At 48.7% G+C, this 20,830-nt stretch overlaps 1 protein-coding gene across 5 annotated transcripts in view; it reads right to left on the bottom strand.

Moving 5' to 3' along the window:
* The window catches only part of ASAP1 (ArfGAP with SH3 domain, ankyrin repeat and PH domain 1), a 258,811-nt gene that overhangs the window by 184,567 nt on the left and 53,414 nt on the right, over window positions 1–20,830 (bottom strand). For all 5 annotated transcript variants that reach the window (XM_083144874.1, XM_083144872.1, XM_083144876.1 and 2 more), the window contains exon 2: window positions 5,040–5,126. In XM_083144874.1, coding sequence (XP_083001000.1) covers window positions 5,040–5,098 — 59 coding nt within the window. In that variant the 5' untranslated portion in view covers window positions 5,099–5,126. The remainder of the gene's footprint in view (window positions 1–5,039; window positions 5,127–20,830) is intronic.

Here is a 20,830-nt window from a genome sequence, read left to right as displayed (position 1 = left end):
TTATCCACACCCTGCCTACTCCACGAGACATTAGCCGGTATGGGAGAGATAACCCCACTCTACTGGGAGTACAGGGGATGACACAAAAAATGGGGACCTTCCAGGATACAGTAGTAAATAAATTTAATAAAGGAGAACCGCATCAGCAGAGCTGGTGTCTATACCGATGCATTCCTGCAAAAAGCTAAGATAAACTCCAATGGCTGTGATAGCAAGTATAATTGAATCCAGGCTTACATATGTCTGCACTTATCTCTGAAAAAACATAGGATCATTTCAGTTCACGTGGGGGAACAACCGCATTAGAGATCCCCTTCTGTCATTTACAACTTATCCAATGTATGGATGAAAGTGCTTTTTTTTCTAAGCAACCCAGCGGAGTAAACAAGCGGCGTGTAATGTCACATGCTAAATTCCCTGACTCATCATTTCCTGTGTTTTTTCTCTTATCCGTGTGTGCTCATGTAGTCATTGAAACCTAAACTTTCCATGCGCCAGCTGTTTCCTGAATAAACATCAGAATATGGCCAAGAGAAGAGAGCAACTCCGATTCCCCCATGAGATAACACTTGGCACCGCCATCGTCTGGTTCACTTACTTTCATAGGAATTCCAGCACACGGCTATAGAATAATAAAATCAGGGATACAATAGAAGCATCCATTATTTTAATTTTTTTTCAATTTTTATTACTTTTATTATTATTATTTAAGTTTTTATTATGATTATTTCTGGCAGTTCAGGGGAGGCACCTGGACTCTCACTGTTGTCGTGCGGTAGAATCGGGGGTTAGTGGATTCTTTAGTGTCTGAGAAAGATATCGCTGGCAAGTGTAGTGGATCACGTTTATTCACCAGGGACCCACTAGGAAGTGTGAGCTTCACTGCTAGGTGATTAACAGGTCACAGCTCTCTCTACTGCCTCCTGGTGGGACAAGTTGGTAACTACAGGATGTGGAGCAGAACCCAGCATGGACAGGATGGGTCTGGTATATTAGCAGGAAAGAGAAGTGCACTGTGTGGAAAATCCAATAGTGCCCTTGCTGAGTAATGCGCGCACTAATTGCCTCAATGACTATATTGTCAGATTTGACATATGCAACTGTAGCATGGAAAGCCAAAATTCGGCCTGGAGGGCAAACCACAGCCAGTGGTCTGGACCTTTCTACATTGTAATGAAAAAACAGGCACAACGAAATGTCTCACGCGCTCTGCCGGATGTGCTTAGTATTAAAACACCATAATGTTTACAGCACGTAGTGATTGCACACGCCTTCGCTGCAGGCTAAACACCTCCCATCACTGCCTCAGCAAATCACCTGCTCACTGACAACAGCACTTCACTGCTTTACTGACAACAGCACTTCACTGCTTTACTGACAACAGCACTTCACTGCTTTACTGACAACAGCACTTCACTGCTTTACTGACAACAGCACTTCACTGCTTTACTGACAACAGCACTTCACTGCTTTACTGACAACAGCACTTCACTGCCTCACTGACAGCAGCACATTCCTTACTCACTGACAGCAGCACATTTGTGTATCAGTGACCGCAGCACATCCTGCCTCACTGGCAGCAGCACATTCCCCTCTCAGTGACAGCACCACATCACTGCCTCACTGACAGCAGCACATCCCCACCTCACTGACAGCAGCACTCACCACCTCACTGACAGCACCACATCACTGCCTCACTGACAGCAGCACATCCCCACCTCACTGACAGCACCACATCACTACCTCACTGACAGCAGCACTTCCCCACCTCACTGACAGCAGTACTCACCACCTCACTGACAGCAGCACATCCCTGCCTCACTGACAGTACCACATCCCCACCTTACTGACAGCAGCACATCCAGCCTTACTGACAGCGACAAATTCCAGCCTCACTGACAGCAGCACCTCCCTGCCTCACTGACAGCAGCACATCACCACCTCACTGACTGCAGTACATACCTGCCTCACTGACAGCAGCACATCTCCACCTCCCTGACAGCAGCACATCACCACCTCACTGACAGCAGCACATCACTGCCTCACTGACAACAGCACATCACTGCCTCACTAAAAGCAGCACATCACCACCTCACTGACAGCAGCACATCCCTAGCTTACTGACAGCAGCACATCCCTGCCTCACGGACAGCAGCACATCACCACATCACTGACAGCAGCACATCCCTAGCTCACTGACAGCAGCACATCCCTGCCTCACTGACAGCAGCACATCACCACATCACTGACAGCAGCAAATCACCACCTCACTGACAGTAGAACATCCCCACCTCACTGACAGCAGCACATCACCACCTCCTCACTGACTGCAGCACATCACCACCTCACTGACAGCAGCACATCCCTGCCTCACTGACAGTAGCACATCACCACCTCACTGACAGCAGCACATCACTGCCTCATTGACAGCAGCACATCACCACCTCACTGAAAGCAGCACATCAGGGCCTGATTCTGAGCCCGTCACTGCTATGTCCATGTTCACTTCGGTTGCTAAAGACTTTACACTAATACTAATATCAGCCCTTATGGGTTTTTTTTACAAGCGAGCTTCTTACTGTACAAGAACTGGGATTGTTATTATTATTTTATTTATAAGGAGTTTTCACAGCGCCATACAAAGGAACAGCACTGGGAGACAAAAATTTACATTACAGTAGACAAATAACACAAATAGAGTACAGGTAAAACGAGCGCCACAGTTTAATACACATTACAGCTTACATGTAAGTAGGGAGGACGTGATCAATGTGCTACTAGGGGCTTGAGGCCAATGATGGAGATGAGTATGCGGACGAGGATGGTCACTGAGTGTTTGAGTATAGGAGAGCTGTAAGTGACATGTGAAGAGAAGAGGGCTTTGACAACAGGAGGGAAGAGGGCCCTGCTCTGAGGAGTTTACAATCTAGTAGGAAGGGGAGACAGACAGATTACATGAGGTGCAAGCAGTTGGAGTTGGCTTGATAGCAGGATTTAAGCAGGCAGAGATTGTCAAGGCATGAGGCAGGGGGTCGGAGAACCAGCCTCAGGACTAGTTTATGCAGTGGAAGGGTACGCTTTGATGAATAGGTGAGTTTTCAGTGCCCGTTTGAAGCTTTGCAAGGTCGGGGAGAGTCTAATGGAGCGAGGGAGTGCGTTCCACTGAAGGGGTGCAGCACGGGCAAAGTCCTGTACTCTAGCATGGGAAGCAGTGATCAGGGTGGAGGAGAGACGACTGTAGAGGGCGGGAGGGTGTATGACTGGAGATGAGGTTGGACTTGGAGGTATATGGAGCAGCAGAATTAGTGATGTGTGTGAGGAGTATGAGGAGGATTATGTAGGGGAACGGGAGCCAGTGCAGAATTTGTTTGATCCACACTTTGTGTGTCTATAGATGTAACCATTAGTCCCAACAGTAAAACTTGGCTTCATACATCTCAGTCGGTCTGTGTGCGCACATCTTGGATAATGTGTACACACTGTCAGCATTGGGGAATGACATAATGTGATTGGCAGAATACCCGCTAACTAACCCCATCAGTGCCAGCGATGCCCAAGGTTGACCCGGCCAAGCAACCACAGGGCTCAGCCCCTAGATCTCCCCTGGGGATAGCTTATTTTTAGAGTGCTTTATACGTTCGTGTTTAAATATATCCTACGGTTTAAATCTGTCTTCAGGGGATATAATATTATTTGTACAAGAACAGCAACTCTGTTTAAAAAAAAAAAAAAAAGGTAATAATAAATAATTAGTGTCTAGATAAAAGGAATGATTAATTATGAAAGGGCCTCCTCTTCCTGGCTGATTGCAATCCCCCTTGGGTCTCTGCCTGCCTCGGAGTCATCTGTTGAATCACTGCAGTGTTCTGAGCTAAACGAGCTTCTCTGTTGTGAACTTAACACGGGCGATCCTGCCGCTTCTCCTGGGACCTCTTTGGCTAAGTAGTTTTATAATGCGCAGGATGTGCAGTAATGTGAGCGTCTAAATATTGTAGCTCATGTGTGCTGACAATTCTGCCTATAAGTAGGAGTATTGATCGTTGCATCAATCTGTTGTTTCAGAAAACTCTGTTTAGTGGTTTCAAATTGAATAAAACCTAGAGATTGCTGCAAGGCCTCGGCAAGGGATGGGAAGCAGGAGCAATGCCTCATGGGTCATACACACAGGACAATTACAGCCCCATTTCCATACTACTCTACTCTCTGCAGCTTTTCCAGGGGGCAGGGCTTGCTGTCATTAAGCCCCGCCCCCATGCTGGAAAAGGCTGTTATTCCAGGGTTGCCCACCCTCCTGAAATTGCCGGAAGGGTCCAAAAAATCGGGTCCCCTCCCGGCCCCCCAGAAAGGTGGGCAACTGTCCCGGATTCTGGGGGACCGCCGCTCCACCCCCTAATCGCGGCGTCCTCCTCCCCTGACCACAGCGTTTAAATAACCCAATCTGACAATCTCTTAGGAGGGGGTGGGGCTAAAGTGTCATAATGGTGTCATTTTTGCCGATCTCCACGGATATTGGCAAATCGGGTTATTTTCCATCCTGGGGGAGGGGCTTCATGACGCCGCACTCAAGCCCCGCCCCCTGAAGTGCTGCTGAAAGTCTACTCTCCAAGCTTCTCCCGGAGAGGAGCCTACAAAATTCGGCAACCATGCGAATAGCAGGTGGTGGTACTAAACGATGCTATTTGACCGGCAGAGGGTGGGGGTGTGGGGGCCCCGCTAAATGCAGAAGGCTTGCTCACCCTTCCGGGGGGCCAGTTTTTTGGGATTATTGGTATATTTATTCCCACAATAAATATATATATTTCACTCTCATTACAGGACTGCTCACAGTAACCGCTCATTATATGTCACTTTGTGTACGGCGTCCCAGTGACATCACTGGTATTTATGACTGGACGCTGCGGGGAGAACGCGCTACTATATTGCCGTGAACTGTATTATTCTCTGAGTACTGAAATGGATTAATGAGTCATTTTCCTGCCTGGATTTCTGTGCATTCATAGGCTGTAAATAATCCTTGTATGAAATAAGAGGTCACCTACCGAGTCCATAATGAGTCTCTAGAAGAAAAACTCGAGAGCCGAGAAGCTGACGATCGCATGTCTCAGATGTCACCGCCGGGGAATTACCTGCAGTAGAAAAGCGAGAGAAGCTTATTTATTGCACAATATTCCGAATGAACAAACGCTTCTGAAACGTGACTCGTGATCTTCCACAGGGGTCACGTTTCAGTACAAAGACTAGGGTCTATGGGCCTCATTCAGGCTGGCTCGTTAAGCTGCGAACATTGCAGCTCACCGAGCGCCTGAGACGCCGCCACCCACCCAAATGCTCCAGTCGTTTTCCCGATAACCCATCCCCTCCCATGTCTCCGCTGCGGGAGAAATCGTTCGGTGGTCGACATCAGCTGCTCACCCCTGGCTGTTGCAGTCCTGAATCAGCCCCATGTACCATGCTTCGGAGACCCAATGGAGAGATAAAGTGACACATGTGGTAAGCCTTGGAGAGAGATTAAGTGGGCGGAGATAAAGTACCATCCAACCAGCTCCTAACTGTCATTTTCAAACCCAGCTGGTAACATGGCAGTTAGGAGCTGATTGGCTGCTACTTTATCTCCGTTCACTTTATCTCTCTCCAAGTCTTAGTACATAGATCCCAGATACAGTTTTGGAGCCCAGCACTACTTGCTGGTCATTATTTAGATGCCATAATGTCAACAAGTGCTTTATGTCGACACTAATAAAATATTGCCGCGTTCACAATCTCAAAAGCCAAAATACTGATTGGTACACGCTGTCGACTCTCCTTTTAAAGAATAACCCCAACCCTAAAATGTCTGCTGTTGACATTTTCAATTTATCATCACTTTGCATGTGACATGCTGGATATCGATTTTTTTTAACCCAGGGTTGCCTTCCGAAAATCGGGCCCCCTTCCTGGACCCCGGACAGGTGGGAAACCCTCCCGGATACCCCCCTTTCAGGCGAAGGGCCAGGCTAACGATGCTAAATTCATCATTTAGCCCCGCCTTCTCTAAAACCCGCAAATTGCAGGATTTGCACTACTGGGGGCGGGGCTTGATGATGTCTACATTAGGCCCCACCCCCACGAAGTGCTGCTGACGGTCTCCTCTTTCGGCTTCTCCCAGAGAGGAGACTTTAAAAGTAGGCAACCCTGTTTTAACCATGTCGACCGTATAACATCCGACATTATGGCATTGTGTTTGTGTTTGTTGACAATGTAACTGAATCACCTAGGTAACTGTGGGAGATCCCCAATCATGGGAGGTAGATTTCATGCTGACGGCAGGGTAAGTAGCTGCTGTATTGGGTACAAAATGCTCTGTTCCTGGACTTTCTTGCCACTGGCCACACCAAGGGCCCAATTCAGACCAGCACACCTGGGCTGCATATTTGTACGTTACGCATTGCGCATGCGCGAGCTGTTTGCCCGAAGGCAGAGAGTGGCGGCCCGCCGCTCGTAGAGTGATTGATACCCAGCAGGAGTTTGGGGGTGCGCAGAAAACGCCGGCGTCCCCCGGAACTTGAGAGGGAGTGCCACTGACGCCACTCTACCTATCAGGGGTTTCAATCAGCAAAGGATTAGGCACTACCCAACGAGAAGATTATCAGGCCGAATGATTAACTTCAAAGAGAACCCTCTGCAGCCAAGACCAATTATTCAGCCGCTGCCGGTCCCCCTATAACTCATCTGTAACTTCCAGCGTAAACTTGTTATTCACTATTACGTAACACATCTTGTTTTGTTGGGAAGGAGGAGAAGGTTTCTTTTGTGATTGGATGAGAACTTACAGAGGAGGCAAATGACATTGGCCCTTATTCTGATTGACGCGGACTTTCCCGCATACTTTCGGATCGCGTATTTACGGCGTCTGCGCATGCGTGGAGAACGCCACGCGCATGTGCCACGCCTTGACTCCGTACCTGTTCGGCCAAATCCCGTACAAAACTGGTCACCGCAATCATTCGGGAAATATGGGCGTATTATGGGCGTCATGCGGAATGACACATGGGCGTAGTTTCAAAGTGGGCAAAACGGGGCGGAAACATGGGCGGACACGGGGGAGTACACTTATGTTGGGGGGCGTGCATTCGGATAGCACTCCGAATGCACGCGAACAAAAAGGGAAGAAATGTGCGGTGTCCAAAAGGCCACTATTGCTTTGCGGACACCACTCGTTCCTGCGGGAGGCGAACGGACCGCCTAATGACTACAAGCATTAACACCTGAACCCAATAAAATCGACTCCTTTACTCATTACTCACTAATAGGACGCTTGTCAGTGCTTTAATTGAAACCATTGCTGCTTCAAGGAAACCTTACTAATCACCCACATATGCTGTACTTCTGACACACTTTAAACCTGCTAACAATGGACATGACTGAATAGTACAGGATTCGGTATGAAATCCCGACGGTCAAAATCCCGACGGTCATAATACCGACAGCAATTGACAGAAAGTCAAAATCCCGACATGGTCAAAATCCCGACATTTAAAATCCCGACATGGTCAAAATACCGACAAGGTCAAAATACCGACATTTAAAATCCCGACAAGTTCAAAATACCGACACATAGAATGTAGACAGGTGAAAAAGTCAACATGACTTTCGGGCGACAGCTCGCGAGGTCGATATGGGCTTTTCACAGTTTTTTTACCTGAATGTCGACACAGTCGACATGGACACAGTTGGAAGTCAACCGCAGCCCCTCGCATAGCTCGCTGCGCTCGCAATGCTTCGGGCACGGTGCCTCGCTACGCTCGGCACACTATTTTATTCTCCCACCACGCCCTAGTGGATGGTAGGGCATGAAATACCGCCTGTCGGCACATGTCGGGTCAAGAAACAGTGAAAAACCCATGTCGACCTCGCGACCTGTCGCCCGAAAGTCATGTTGACTTTTTCACCTGTCTACATTCTATGTGTCGGTATTTTGAACTTGTCGGGATTTTAAATGTCGGTATTTTGACCTTGTCGGTATTTTGACCATGTCGGGATTTTAAATGTCGGGATTTTGACCATGTCGGGATTTTGACTTTCTGTCAATTGCTGTCGGTATTTTGACCGTCGGGATTTTGACCGTCGGGATTTTGACTGCATCCCAATATTAATACTAGCAATACACATGTGTATGCGACATGTACTAATTAAACCACACAATTGTTGTAAAGTAAAGAAATTTATTTATATACATTTCACAGTCAATGCCACTGTGATGCAATGACAAAAATAGAAAAATACCAAAAAAAACAAACCATGGCAGGAATGTAACAAAATAAATTATAATACAAAACAAATATAATTGCACACAGATGGACTCCAGCACCTCCTATGTGCCACTGCACATGCAGCCAGTGGGAAATGAGGAGGCTGCTGGCCCTTCTACAGCAGGCCAACCTGCACCTGACCATTCTACAGCAGGGCAACCTACACCTGGCCCTTCTGCAGCAGGCCAACCTGCAGCTGGCTCATATGCACCATCAGCAGAATCATTTGGAACACAACCGGGGACTTAGCAACATCACATCAAGTGCAGCTGACAGTAATGGCAGGCAAAAGAGGGCAACAGGGGAACCAAAAAGGACATTTGAAGCAAGGGCTCATCTGGTTACCCTCAGCACGTGATTGGACACAAGAAGCTGACACACACAGTACAATGGAAGATTTGGGATGAGATAACGGTGGAGATTAATGCAGCCACAAGTTCATTTTCGACCACGTTTGGCCTTGGTAGGCTCCTTGGCCTGTGCAGCAGCTCTTCAGGCACGGCCAGATGCTGGGGCAGGTGGAGCAGATGCTGGTGAGGGGTTGGCTGGTCTACCCCTCCTGCCAGCAGGGAGTGTTGCTGGTGGTAATGCACCAGAAACGGATGACATTAGGACCCTGTTGCTGTTAACCAGCTCCACCATAAGCTCATTATGGTGGAGGAGGAGATCATTTTGGCGGGTGGCTTGCTCGGCCAGCACCTGAGCACTTGCAGCCATGGCCTGCAGGCTCCCAGCGATGGCCTGCTGGGTGCTGACCAAGCTCGCCATGATCTCCTCGGTCCTATGCATCCGTTCTGATGCCAACTCTCCCTGCTGGTTTATGTCCCCAAGCATCTGGGCCAACCTGGCCAAATCGGCTTGGGCCGATGGCTGCTGCTGCACAGGCCTACCACTGGGGCCAGGTGGCACGGACTCCTCCACCTCCTGACCAGAGTCGTCACCAAGCAGTGGGGTGTCTGTGGAAAATGATAAACACAATTAGGACACATTCTAAGAGAATTACTTGCACAAGTTTATGGCATGACAAATATTTACCTTCAATAAAAGACGCAAACACTTCAGCTGGGGCCTCGCTATCCATCGTGCTCACCCCCCTGACCTCCTCAACTGATACACAGCTCTCGGCCATCAACTCCAGGGGGGTGAACTCTAGCCCTGATGGCATGGGCCCGGCCCCAGATGTCTGGCTGTGTTCCCACCGCTTGGTCATCTTCCTCTTCAGGTTGGTTTTGAAGTCCTGCCACCTGCAATGTAAGTTGACATATTAATACATGTCACTCCAGATGTTTGCTGTTGCTGCCATTGCTCTGTGCTACATATTACGACATGTGCTTAATGTCCAAAAGATAACATTACATGCAACTATGATATCAACCGTTACAATACACATTCACAATCACCCTACTCTAACTCTCAACCAAATAACATGTCAATAATGTCTGTGTATGGTAACAACCTCACCGGCCATTTGCAAAATCCATCTAAGCATGAATTCAATCATTACTTGTCTATTACTGGGCACATGTATCACAAAACAACTTGCCTCTTCTTGACATGGTCGGCCTCACGAACTTGTGGCGCAACTTCATTAATCTCTGCCGTTATCGCTTCCCAAATCTTCCATCTGCGTGTGTGTGTCAGCCTCTCTGATGGACACTCAATCAAATCACGTGCTCGGGGAACCAGGATGGCAAGCTCCTGTGCTTCATATGCCTTATTTCTTGTAGTTGGTTCCTCTGTTGCCCTCTTTCTCCCCTTGCCACGTCCATGGCCACGCCCCCTGGCACGTGTCGCTGCACTTGAAGTGCTGGCCATGGTACTATCTTGTGAAGTCCCCGGTTGTGTTCCAAAAGATTCTTCTGATGGTGCATATGAGACAGCTGCAGGTTGCCCTGCTGCAGAAGGGCCAGGTGTAGGTTGCCCTGCTGTAGAATGATCAGGTGCAGGTTGCCCTGCTGTAGAAGGGCCAGCAGCCTCCTCATTACCCACTGGCTGCATGTGCAGTGGCACATAGGTGGTGCTGGAGTCCATCTGGTCAAATAGTTGCTGCAGCTCCTGGTCCACCTGTGGTTGTGATCCAGACATGTTAGCAACAACATTGTCACATTCTAATACACCTTTATATACTGTTTGTGTATCCTGTTTGGCGGACATCCGCGGCAGCTGCGTTCCGTGCACGAGCGTACGTCGCTGTTTTTTCGCGCCGCATACGGTGGCGGAAATTCCATTGTGTAAAACCTGGCGAAACTTCTACATGAAATACTGGTCACCAATTCTAACATTGCATAGAATCTTCTGATACACCTGTGACTATCGCACAATACACATGCTATTTGCTAGCATGACATGACATTTGGTTCATGACTACTGTGGTATTGTGGCGTTTGATTGCAAGCTAAAAGTAGCCCAATCCCTTAGAAAATCCAGCCCACAAGTCATGCAATACTCATCACTACTGTTCTAGACCACACATGTGACAGGCCTATAAATAGTGAGTTGCTGCTTGAATCATTTGTCTCCAGATCTGGACTTGTCAGGGTCTAAGGTAAGCTCTTCCATGGTCCTTGTAGATATGTTATCCATTAACAATGTAAGTGTATGAATGTATGCACCATTGCCTCACTGACTACAGATTGTTGGGCCAGCAAAGTCTTTGTAGCATTATTGCAACATGTCACATGTTCACTATTTCACTCACAGGTCTTAAACCTGTGTGTGTTCATCTATTGCAGGACAACATGTCCCAGCAATAGCTGGAATGTCTCATAGTACATGATGTCGGCAACAAATGCAGACACCTTTGATACTCAAGTAGTGTTTAGTAGTTCGATGTTGTAAGCATCTGTGTGTTTAGGACGGTGTGTATTGAGTTCATATTATTGTTACATCATTATAGAGTCAAATGGATCTTCGGGATTTTACGGGGCGGCCATCTATTGTACGTATTGAAGCCTACAAATCTATTTGTAGTGGGATATGGCCATTATGTGCATAGGTGCATCAGTATTTATGTTCATTTCTTTATAGGTTGCTGAAGCAATGATGCGGGACATGGAAAGGAGGCTAAGGGCACTTGCGGCTCTCCCCACTCGTCGCCCAAGGAGGCCAGGACGTGCTAGAATCTATCGCACACGGGTGACTCTGTTTGCTATGCCCGATGATGAGGTACTTACTAGGTACCGGTTACCGCCACATGTAATTCTGGATCTGCTCTCGTTAATTGAGAGTGATCTGGAACCTCTACACGGGATCACGACAGCAATTCCACCTCACACACAGCTGCTGGCGGTGTTGCATTTCTGCGCCTCAGGATCATTCCAACAAGTAGTGGCAGTACTTGCTGGAATATCTCAGCCGGCCTTCTGCCGAATCCTGAGGTGTGTGACGTCGGCCATGTTCAGGCGCAAGGGGCACTTCATGGCCATGACATTTGCCACCGAGACCCTGCGCAGAAGCCAGCAGGCCTTCCATCAAATTGCTGGCTTCCCTAATGTGATAGGGGCTGTGGATGGCACCCATGTACCATTTGTGCCTCCATCTCGAAGTGAGAAGATATATAGGAACCGCAAATTGTTCCACTCACTGAACGTGATGGTGGTATGTGGCCCATCCATGGAGATTCTCGCCTTCAACTCGAAGTTTCCCGGAAGTGCCCATGACTCTCATGTCATCCGACAAACCGGGATATGGCAAAGACTACAAGAGCTGGAAGGCCGTGATGCGTGGGTTCTGGGTGACTCCGGTTACCCATGTACGCCCTGGCTACTTACGCCGTACAGCTACCCAGCACCGGGCCCACAGGAGGCATTCAATCGGGCGCATGTTGCCACCAGGCAAGTGGTGGAGCGCTCAATTGGCCTTTTAAAGGGTCGATTTAGAGTGCTCCACCGCACTGGTGGTGACTTACAGTATGCGCCTCAAATGGTGTCGAGGATCGTGGGCCTGTGTATATTTTTCCACAACATTGCTGTGCGGCGTGAGATACCCTTTGATGAGTGGGAGGTACCATCTGAGCCGCAAGATCCGCCCATGCGCCCATCCCGCGCCCCTGAATGCCGGAGGGGATACCAGCTGCGGGACTCTGTGGCGCAAAGATACTTCAGGTACATTTTATCTAGTGGACCAGAACACACCAATTGTTGTAAAAATCACCCCTTCAAATAAGTACAGTGTGGTAGTTGTCAGTGTTACAAAACGACAATTAGCCAGCCTGCCCTCCTAATGGCAAAGAAATAGTAGATATTTATCATATGTGCTTAGTTTTGGGGGAAGTACAATATAGGTGCTCATTATTATACCTTGTACAAGGGATCTTATGTGTTTGTTATATCTTCATTATTGTAGTTGATACTATCCCTGATGACTGGTGAGTACATTGATTTATTCTCTAATGTGTTGGGGATTTTTTCCTGTGTTGATGTATGATTTGTTTGCAGATATATATATATATATATATATGATATTTCAATTTATTAACATGTTTAAACATTTCAAGGAGCAGGCAGGCAGGCAGCCAGGCAGGCAGGCAGCGCTGGTGTATAATGCTGGACTCAGGATACCTGCAAGCAGAGGCGGATTGGCCATTATAGCTACCGGGAACTTTCCCGGGAGGCCGACGCTAGTGAGGCCGAAATTTGAGCAGGCTCACTGGGCTCAGCCGCACAGCGGCAGACGGCGTCACTGCCAGCCTCAGCCCAGTCCCTGTGAGGCCTGCCCTGCAGTGGCGTAACTGTGCCTACGCTGGCGTTGCAGGGAGGAGCCAGCGCCACCGGGGCGCAGCACAGAGCCGGAGGTAGAGTAAGCTCTGCTGCAGCCTGCAGCAGCCAATAGGATACAGTACATCTCTCTACCTCTGGCTGTCTATATCTGTGTGAGGACGCTCAGTGACCCTGACGGGGCGGGTCACTGAGCGATGCGTCCACACAGACAGCCAGAGTCTGCTCGCTTCCCCTCCCTCACTGCCAGTGCCTGCTGCCCCCCCCTTCCACCCTGCCCGGCGCTGGGCGCCCCGCTACCCTTCCACTGTGGCCGCCGCTCCCCTTTCTGCACTGTGTGCATTAGAGAGCGGCAGCCAGCTGCTGCCTGGCCCGGCAACAGGGGGTCCCCAAAACAGCCCCCCATCCCACTTAATCGCACTGTACTTACACACAGTGCTCAACTGCCCGGCGGGTGGGCGTGGCTTCGCGGGTCAGGAGGGGGCGGAGCTAAACGGACCCCGGTCGGTGGGCGGAGCTACATAGTTTGGTGGCTGGTGGTGGCTGCTGGCCTGCTGCTGCTGCCTGAGCAAGAGGGGAAAGAGATGCTGCAGTGCTAACCACAGTCTCAGGCCTGCCCAGAACCAGCCAGACTGCACTCTGTGGATGTTCCAAAGGTAAGAGTAAGGGTTATGGTATGTGTGTATATTTGGGGGTTGGGTTAGGCTGGGGGGGGGGGAGAGTTAGGCTCAGGGATGGGGTAGTAAGTTTTAGGCCATGGGGGGGGGTACGAGGGTTAAGCACCAGGGGGGAGGGTCAGAATTATCCTGTGGTGGGTCAAGGGTTAGGGTTAGGGTTAGGGAGCTCATCAGCATAATAGTACACATGCCACAGGGTTCGTCAGCGTTATAGAGTGCAGGCACGGGGCGATTGAGTGTGCCGTGGGATATCGTTCAGGGTAATAAAGCAGGGTGAGGGAGTGCGTCAGTGGGATATAGTGCAGGGTGAGGGAGTGCGCCAGTGGGATATAGCGCAGGGTGAGGGAGTGCGCCAGTGTGATAGAACGCAGGATGAGGGAGTGCGCCAGTGGGATATAGCGCAGGGTGAGGGAGTGCGTCAGTGTGATAGAACGCAGGGTGAGAGAGTGCGTCATTGTGATATAGCGCAGGGTGAGGGAGTGCGTCAGTGTGATATAGCGCAGGGTGATGGAGTGCGTCAGTGGGATATAGCGCAGGGTGAGGGACTGCACCAGTGGGATATAGCGCAGGGTGAGGGACTGCGTCAGTGGGATATAGCGCAATGTGAGGGAGTGCGTCAGTGGGATATAGCGCAGGGTGAGGGAGTGCGCCAGTGGGATATAACGCAGGGTGAGGGAGTCCGCCAGTGTGATATAGAGCAGTGTGAGGGAGTGCGCCAGTGTGATATAGAGCAGTGTGAGGGAGTGCGTCAGTGTGATATAACGCAGGGTGGGGGAGTGCGTCAGTGTGATATAGCGCAGGGTGTGGGAGTGCGTCAGTGTGATAGAATCAGGGTGTGGGAGTGAGTCAGTGTGATATAATCAGGGTGTGGGAGTGCATCAGTGTGATAGAACGCAGGGTGAGGGTGTGCGTCAGTGTGATAGAGTGCAAGTCCCAGGGTGAGGGAGTGCATCAGTCTGATAGAGAGAATAAGGCTGCAGAGTGAGGGAGCGCTTCGGCGTGATAGAACGCAGGGAGAGGATCAGTGTGATAGAGCGCAGGCCAAAGGGGGAGGGAGTGTGTCCAGTTTATGTTCCAGCATGGGAAGAAATTGATGATGTTTGATGGGGAGGGGGGCAGGGATAACAGTGTATGGGGCCCCATGGTTTCTGTCACTGGCCGCTGCAGAGAGCCCGCTGTGCACTGGCATGCACACAGGTAAAAATTATGCTACTGTAACTGCACATTTAATCCAGGATGCGTTCCTCCGCTACTCTGGGTCGGGTGGTGGTAAGCAAGGGGGGAGTCTGGTCCTTTTTTATATATTTTACAAATTTCAATGTGTTCCTAGTCCCTTTTCAATGGTAGATAGATAGATAGATAGATATAGGTCCATACACACTGGAAATTTTTGCCCAGCATGTATTGGATAACGGTGATGGGGAAAATGGACATTACGTGTGTGGTATATTCTGTAATGGATATTACCAGTGGCGGATTCAGGGGGGGGGGGGGGGGGGACCAAGGCATGTCCCCTGTCATTTAGGTGATTATTTTTTTTTATCTAGTTTAAGCCAGGAGCTGACACCAGAAACAAGAGCCGGGAGCTGGAGTTTGAACCTCGCAGGGAGCCAGAAACAGACAGGTAGAGGCAGGAGCCTGACCCTCGAAGCTGCCTGGAGCTGACATCAGAAGCAAGAGCCAGGAGCTGAGGTATGATCCTTGCGGTAGCTGGAAGCTGACATCTAGAAGCAGGGGGTCTGACCCTCGCAGCTGGCAACCAGAAGCTGGAGCCGTGCAGCAGCCTGGAGCTCACAGTCGGAGGTAAGTCGGATGTCGCCGTATGACCCTCTACCTCACAAGCTGCTTCACACCACACTTGCATCAATGTTACATCACTCCATCTTTCTTTCTCCATCTGTCCTTCTCTCTCTCTCTCTCTCTATCCACATCGGTATCTTTTCCTTTCTCTCCCTTCCTTTACCCCTGATCTCTCCCTCCTTTCCATTACTCTCTCCTCCCCTTATCTCACTCTTCCTCTCTCCCTCTTCATCTCTCTCTCTCTTCCTCTCTCCCATTCCTCCTCCCCCTTTTCTCTCTCTCCCTCCTTAGCCTCTATCGATTCCTCCCTCTAATCCTCTCTTCCTTTGTCTCTCCCTCTCCATTTCCCTCTACCCCACTCTCTCTATCCCCCTCCTTTCTCTCCACCTCTGGTGTTTGTAAATGTGTATGGTGCTGCACTGGGGTTTTGTTGGGGAGAGGGGGGGGGGTGTTGTATATATGAATGGAGCTGGAGGAGGTATGTCGAAGTATATATGATTGGATGTATAAATGAGAGGCAGTGTATGTTTCCATACACATGGATGAGAGTGGAGGTGGGTGCATGTATGCTTGTATGTAGTTATGTATGTATATATGAGTGTATGTATAAAAGTGGTGGTATGACTGGCAGGGTGTATGAATGTATGAGAGCGGCAGGGTCTATATATGTATGTATGAGACCGGCAGGGCATATGTATGTATTAGCGTGGCAGGGTGTATGTATGTATGTATGTGTATATGAGAGCAGCAGGGACCATGTATGTATGTATGAGAGCGAATGGGACTGGTGCATGTATGTATGAGAGCGGCAGGGTGTATGTATGTATGAGAGTGGCAGGGTGTATGTATGTATGAGAGTGGCAGGGTGTATGTATGTATGTATGTATGTGTATATGAGAGCGGCAGGGACCATGTATGTATGTATGAGAGCAGAAGGGACCGGGTGTATGTATGTATGAGAGCGGCAGGGTGTATGTATGTATGAGAGTGGCAGGGTGTATGTATGTATGTGTATATGAGAGCGGCAGGGACCATGTATGTATGTATGAGAGCAAAAGGGACCGGTGTATGTATGTATGAGAGCGGCAGGGTGTATGTATGTATGTGTATATGAGAGCGGCAGGGACCATGTATGTATGTATGTATGAGAGCAGAAGGGACCGGGTGTATGTATGTATGTATGTATGTATGTATGTATGAGGACGGCAGGGACCATGTATGTATGTATGTATGAAAGCGGCAGGGACCGGGTGTATGTATGAGGACGGCAGGGACCATGTATGTATGTATGTATGAGAGCGGCAGGGTGTATGTATGTATGTATGAGAGCGGCAGGGTGTATTTAAGCATGTATGTTTGAGGTATGGCAGGGACCATGTATGTATGTATGTATGTATGTATGTATGAGAGTGGCACGGACTGGGTGTATGTATGAGAGCGGCACGGACTGGGTGTATGTATGAGAGCGGCAGGGTGTATGTATGTATAAGAGGGGCAGGGTGTATGTATGTATGTATGTATGAGAGCGGCAGGGTGTATGTATGTATGAGAGCGGCAGGGTGTATGTATGTATGAGAGCGGCAGGATGTATGTATGTATGTATGTATGAGAGCGGAAGGATGTATGTATGAGAGCGGCAGGGTGTATGTATGTATGAGAGAGGCAGGGTGTATGTATGTATGTATGAGAGTGGCAGGATGTATGTATGTATGAGAGCAGCAGGGTGTATGTATGTATGAGAGCGGCAGGGTGTATGTATGTATGTATGTATGTATGTATAAGAGCGGCAGGGTGTATGTATGTATGAGAGCGGCAGGGTGTATGTATGTATGAGAGCGGCAGGGTGTATGTATGTATGAGAGTGGCAGGGTGTATGTATGTATGAGAGCGGCAGGGTGTATGTATGTATGAGAGTGGCAGGGTGTATGTATGTATGTATGAGAGCGGCATGGACCAGGTGTATGTATGAGAGCGGCAGGGTGTATGTATGTATGAGAGAGGCAGGGTGTATGTATGTATGTATGAGAGTGGCAGGATGTATGTATGTATGAGAGCAGCAGGGTGTATGTATGTATGAGAGCGGCAGGGTGTATGTATGTATGTATGTATGTATGTATAAGAGCGGCAGGGTGTATGTATGTATGAGAGCGGCAGGGTGTATGTATGTATGAGAGCGGCAGGGTGTATGTATGTATGAGAGTGGCAGGGTGTATGTATGTATGAGAGCGGCAGGGTGTATGTATGTATGTATGAGAGCGGCAGGGTGTATGTATGTATTAGAGTGGCAGGGTGTATGTATGTATGTATGAGAGCGGCATGGACCAGGTGTATGTATGAGAGCGGCAGGGTGTATGTATGTATGTATGAGAGCGGCAGGGTGTATGTATGTATGAGAGTGACAGGATGTATGTATGTATATATGAGAGCGGCAGGGTATATGTATGTAAGAGAGCGGCAGGGTGTATGTATGTATGTATGTATGAGAGCAGCAGGGTGTATGTATGTAAGAGAGCAGCAGGGTGTATGTATGTATGAGAGCGGCAGGGTGTATGTATGTATGAGAGCGGCAGGGTGTATGTATGTATGAGAGCGGCAGGGTGTATGTATGTATGAGAGTGGCAGGGTGTATGTATGTATGAGAGCGGCAGGGTGTATGTATGTATGTATGAGAGCGGCATGGACCAGGTGTATGTATGAGAGCGGCAGGGTGTATGTATGTATGTATGAGAGCGGCAGGGTGTATGTATGTATGAGAGTGACAGGATGTATGTATGTATGTATGAGAGCGGCAGGGTGTATGTATATATGAGAGCGGCAGGGTATATGTATGTAAGAGAGCGGCAGGGTGTATGTATGTATGTATGTATGAGAGCAGCAGGGTGTATGTATGTAAGAGAGCAGCAGGGTGTATGTATGTATGAGAGCGGCAGGGTGTATGTATGTATGAGAGCGGCAGGGAACAGGTGTATGTATGAGAGCGGCAGGGTGTATGTGTGTATGAGAGCGGCAGGGACCATGTATGCATGTATGAGAGCGTCAGGGACCAGATGTATGGAAGTATGAGAGTGGCAGGGTGTATGTATGTATGTATGAGAGCGGCAGGGTGTATGTATGTATGAGAGCAGCAGGGTGTATGTATGTATGTATGTATGTATGTATGAGAGCTGCAGGGTGTATGTATGTATGAGAGCGGCAGGGTGTATGTATGTATGAGAACGGCAGGGTGTATGCATGAGAGCAGCATGATGTATGTATGTATGTATGACAGCGGCAGAGTGTATGTATGTATGAGAGCGGCAGGGACCATGTATGTATGTATGAGAGCGTCAGGGGCCGTGTGTATGTATGTATGAGAGCGGCAGGGTGTATGTATGTATGAGAGTGGCAGGGTGTATGTATGTATGTGTATATGAGAGCGGCAGGGACCATGTATGTATGTATGTATGTATGAGAGCGAAAGGGACCGGTGTATGTATGTATGAGAGCGGCAGGGTGTATGTATGTATGAGAGTGGCAGGGACAATGTATGTATGTATGTATGAGAGCGGCAGGGACTGGGCGTATGTTTGTATGAGAGTGGCAGGGTGTAAGTTTGTATGAGAGCGGCAGGGTGTATGTATGTATGTATGAGAGCTGCAGGGTGTAAGTTTGTATGAGAGTGGCAGGGTGTATGTATGTATGAGAACGGCAGGGTGTATGTATGAGAGCGGCAGGATGTTTGTATGTATGTATGCATGAGAGCAGCATGATGTATGTATGTATGTATGTATGAGAGCGGCAGAGTGTATGTATGTATGAGAGCGGCAGGGACCATGTATGTATGTATGAGAGCGTCAGGGGCCGGGTGTATGTATGTATGAGAGCGGCAGGGTGTATGTATGTATGAGAGTGGCAGGGTGTATGTATGTATGTGTATATGAGAGCGGCAGGGACCATGTATGTATGTATGTATGAGAGCGAAAGGGACCGGTGTATGTATGTATGTATGAGAGCGGCAGGGTGTATGTATGTATGAGAGCGGCAGAGTGTATGTATGTATGAGAGTGGCAGGGACAATGTATGTATGTATGTATGAGAGCGGCAGGGACTGGGTGTATGTTTGTATGAGAGTGGCAGGGTGTAAGTTTGTATGAGAGCGGCAGGGTGTATGTATGTATGTATGAGAGCGGCAGGGACCATGGATGTATGTATGTATGAGAGCGTCAGGGGCCGGGTGTATGTATGTATGAGAGCTGCAGGGACTGGGCATATGTTTGTATGAGAGTGGCAGGGTGTATGTTTGTATGAGAGCGGCAGGGTGTATGTATGTATGTATGTATGAGAGCGGCAGGGACCATGTATGTATGTATGTATGTATGTATGTATGAGAGCGTCAGGGGCCGGGTGTATGTATGTATGTATGAGAGTGGCAGGGACAATATATGTATGTATGTATGAGAGCGGCAGGGTGTATGTAAGTATGTATGAGAGCATCAGGGTGTATGTATGTATGTATGAGAGCAGCAGGGTGTATGCATGTATGTATGTATGAGAGCAGCAGAGTGTATGTATGTATGTATGAGAGTGGCAGGATGTATGTATGTATAAGAGCAGCAGGGTGTATGTATGTATGAGAGCGGCAGGGTGTATGTAAGTATGTATGAGAGCGGCAGGGTGTATGTATGTATGTATGAGAGCAGCAGGGTGTATGCATGTATGTATGAGAGCAGCAGGGTGTATGCATGTATGTATGAGAGCGGCAGGATGTATTTATGTATAAGAGCAGCAGGGTGTATGTATGTATGAGACCGGCAGTATGTATGTATGTATGAGAGCGGCAGGGACCGGGTGTATGAATGTATGTATGAGAGTGGCAATTACTGATTTGTTGCCGCCAACATGAGGCCACTTCCAGAAATTTTCCAGGGCCACTTTTAGTCCCCAATCCGCCCCTGCCTGCAAGTATGTGTATGTGTCTTTTAAACATAAATGTACGCATACACATAGATGCATAGAGTAAGTAATGCTAAGTACAGCTATGCGTTGCTAAGCTATAGCACGCGTTGCTTGGCGGAGCGAGGCCTTATTGGATTTGCTAAGTGCATACACACTGTGTTTTATATATATCAGATTTGCTCATTCCCATACATCAGCACTACTGTTTTTAAGGCATGCGAATTTGTCACCATTTGTGTTGGCGCAGAGACGCTGTTCATGTAAAGATGAACAATAAAGTTATTAACACAAATAACTGTGATAAACCAATGACACCACCTGATTGGTTGATTGATGCCATTGTTAACATGGCGGAGACACGCAGGGCAGAGCCATTTTCGCCTGCGGAGCTCAGGGCTCTGGTCTCCGTCATGGA

Source organism: Crinia signifera, chromosome 5, assembly GCF_055691185.1.
Source record: "Crinia signifera chromosome 5, ASM5569118v1, whole genome shotgun sequence".
NCBI lineage: Eukaryota > Metazoa > Chordata > Amphibia > Anura > Myobatrachidae > Crinia > Crinia signifera.
Note: the sequence above shows the minus strand (reverse complement) of the source record. Positions and strands in the feature narration are given on the sequence as shown.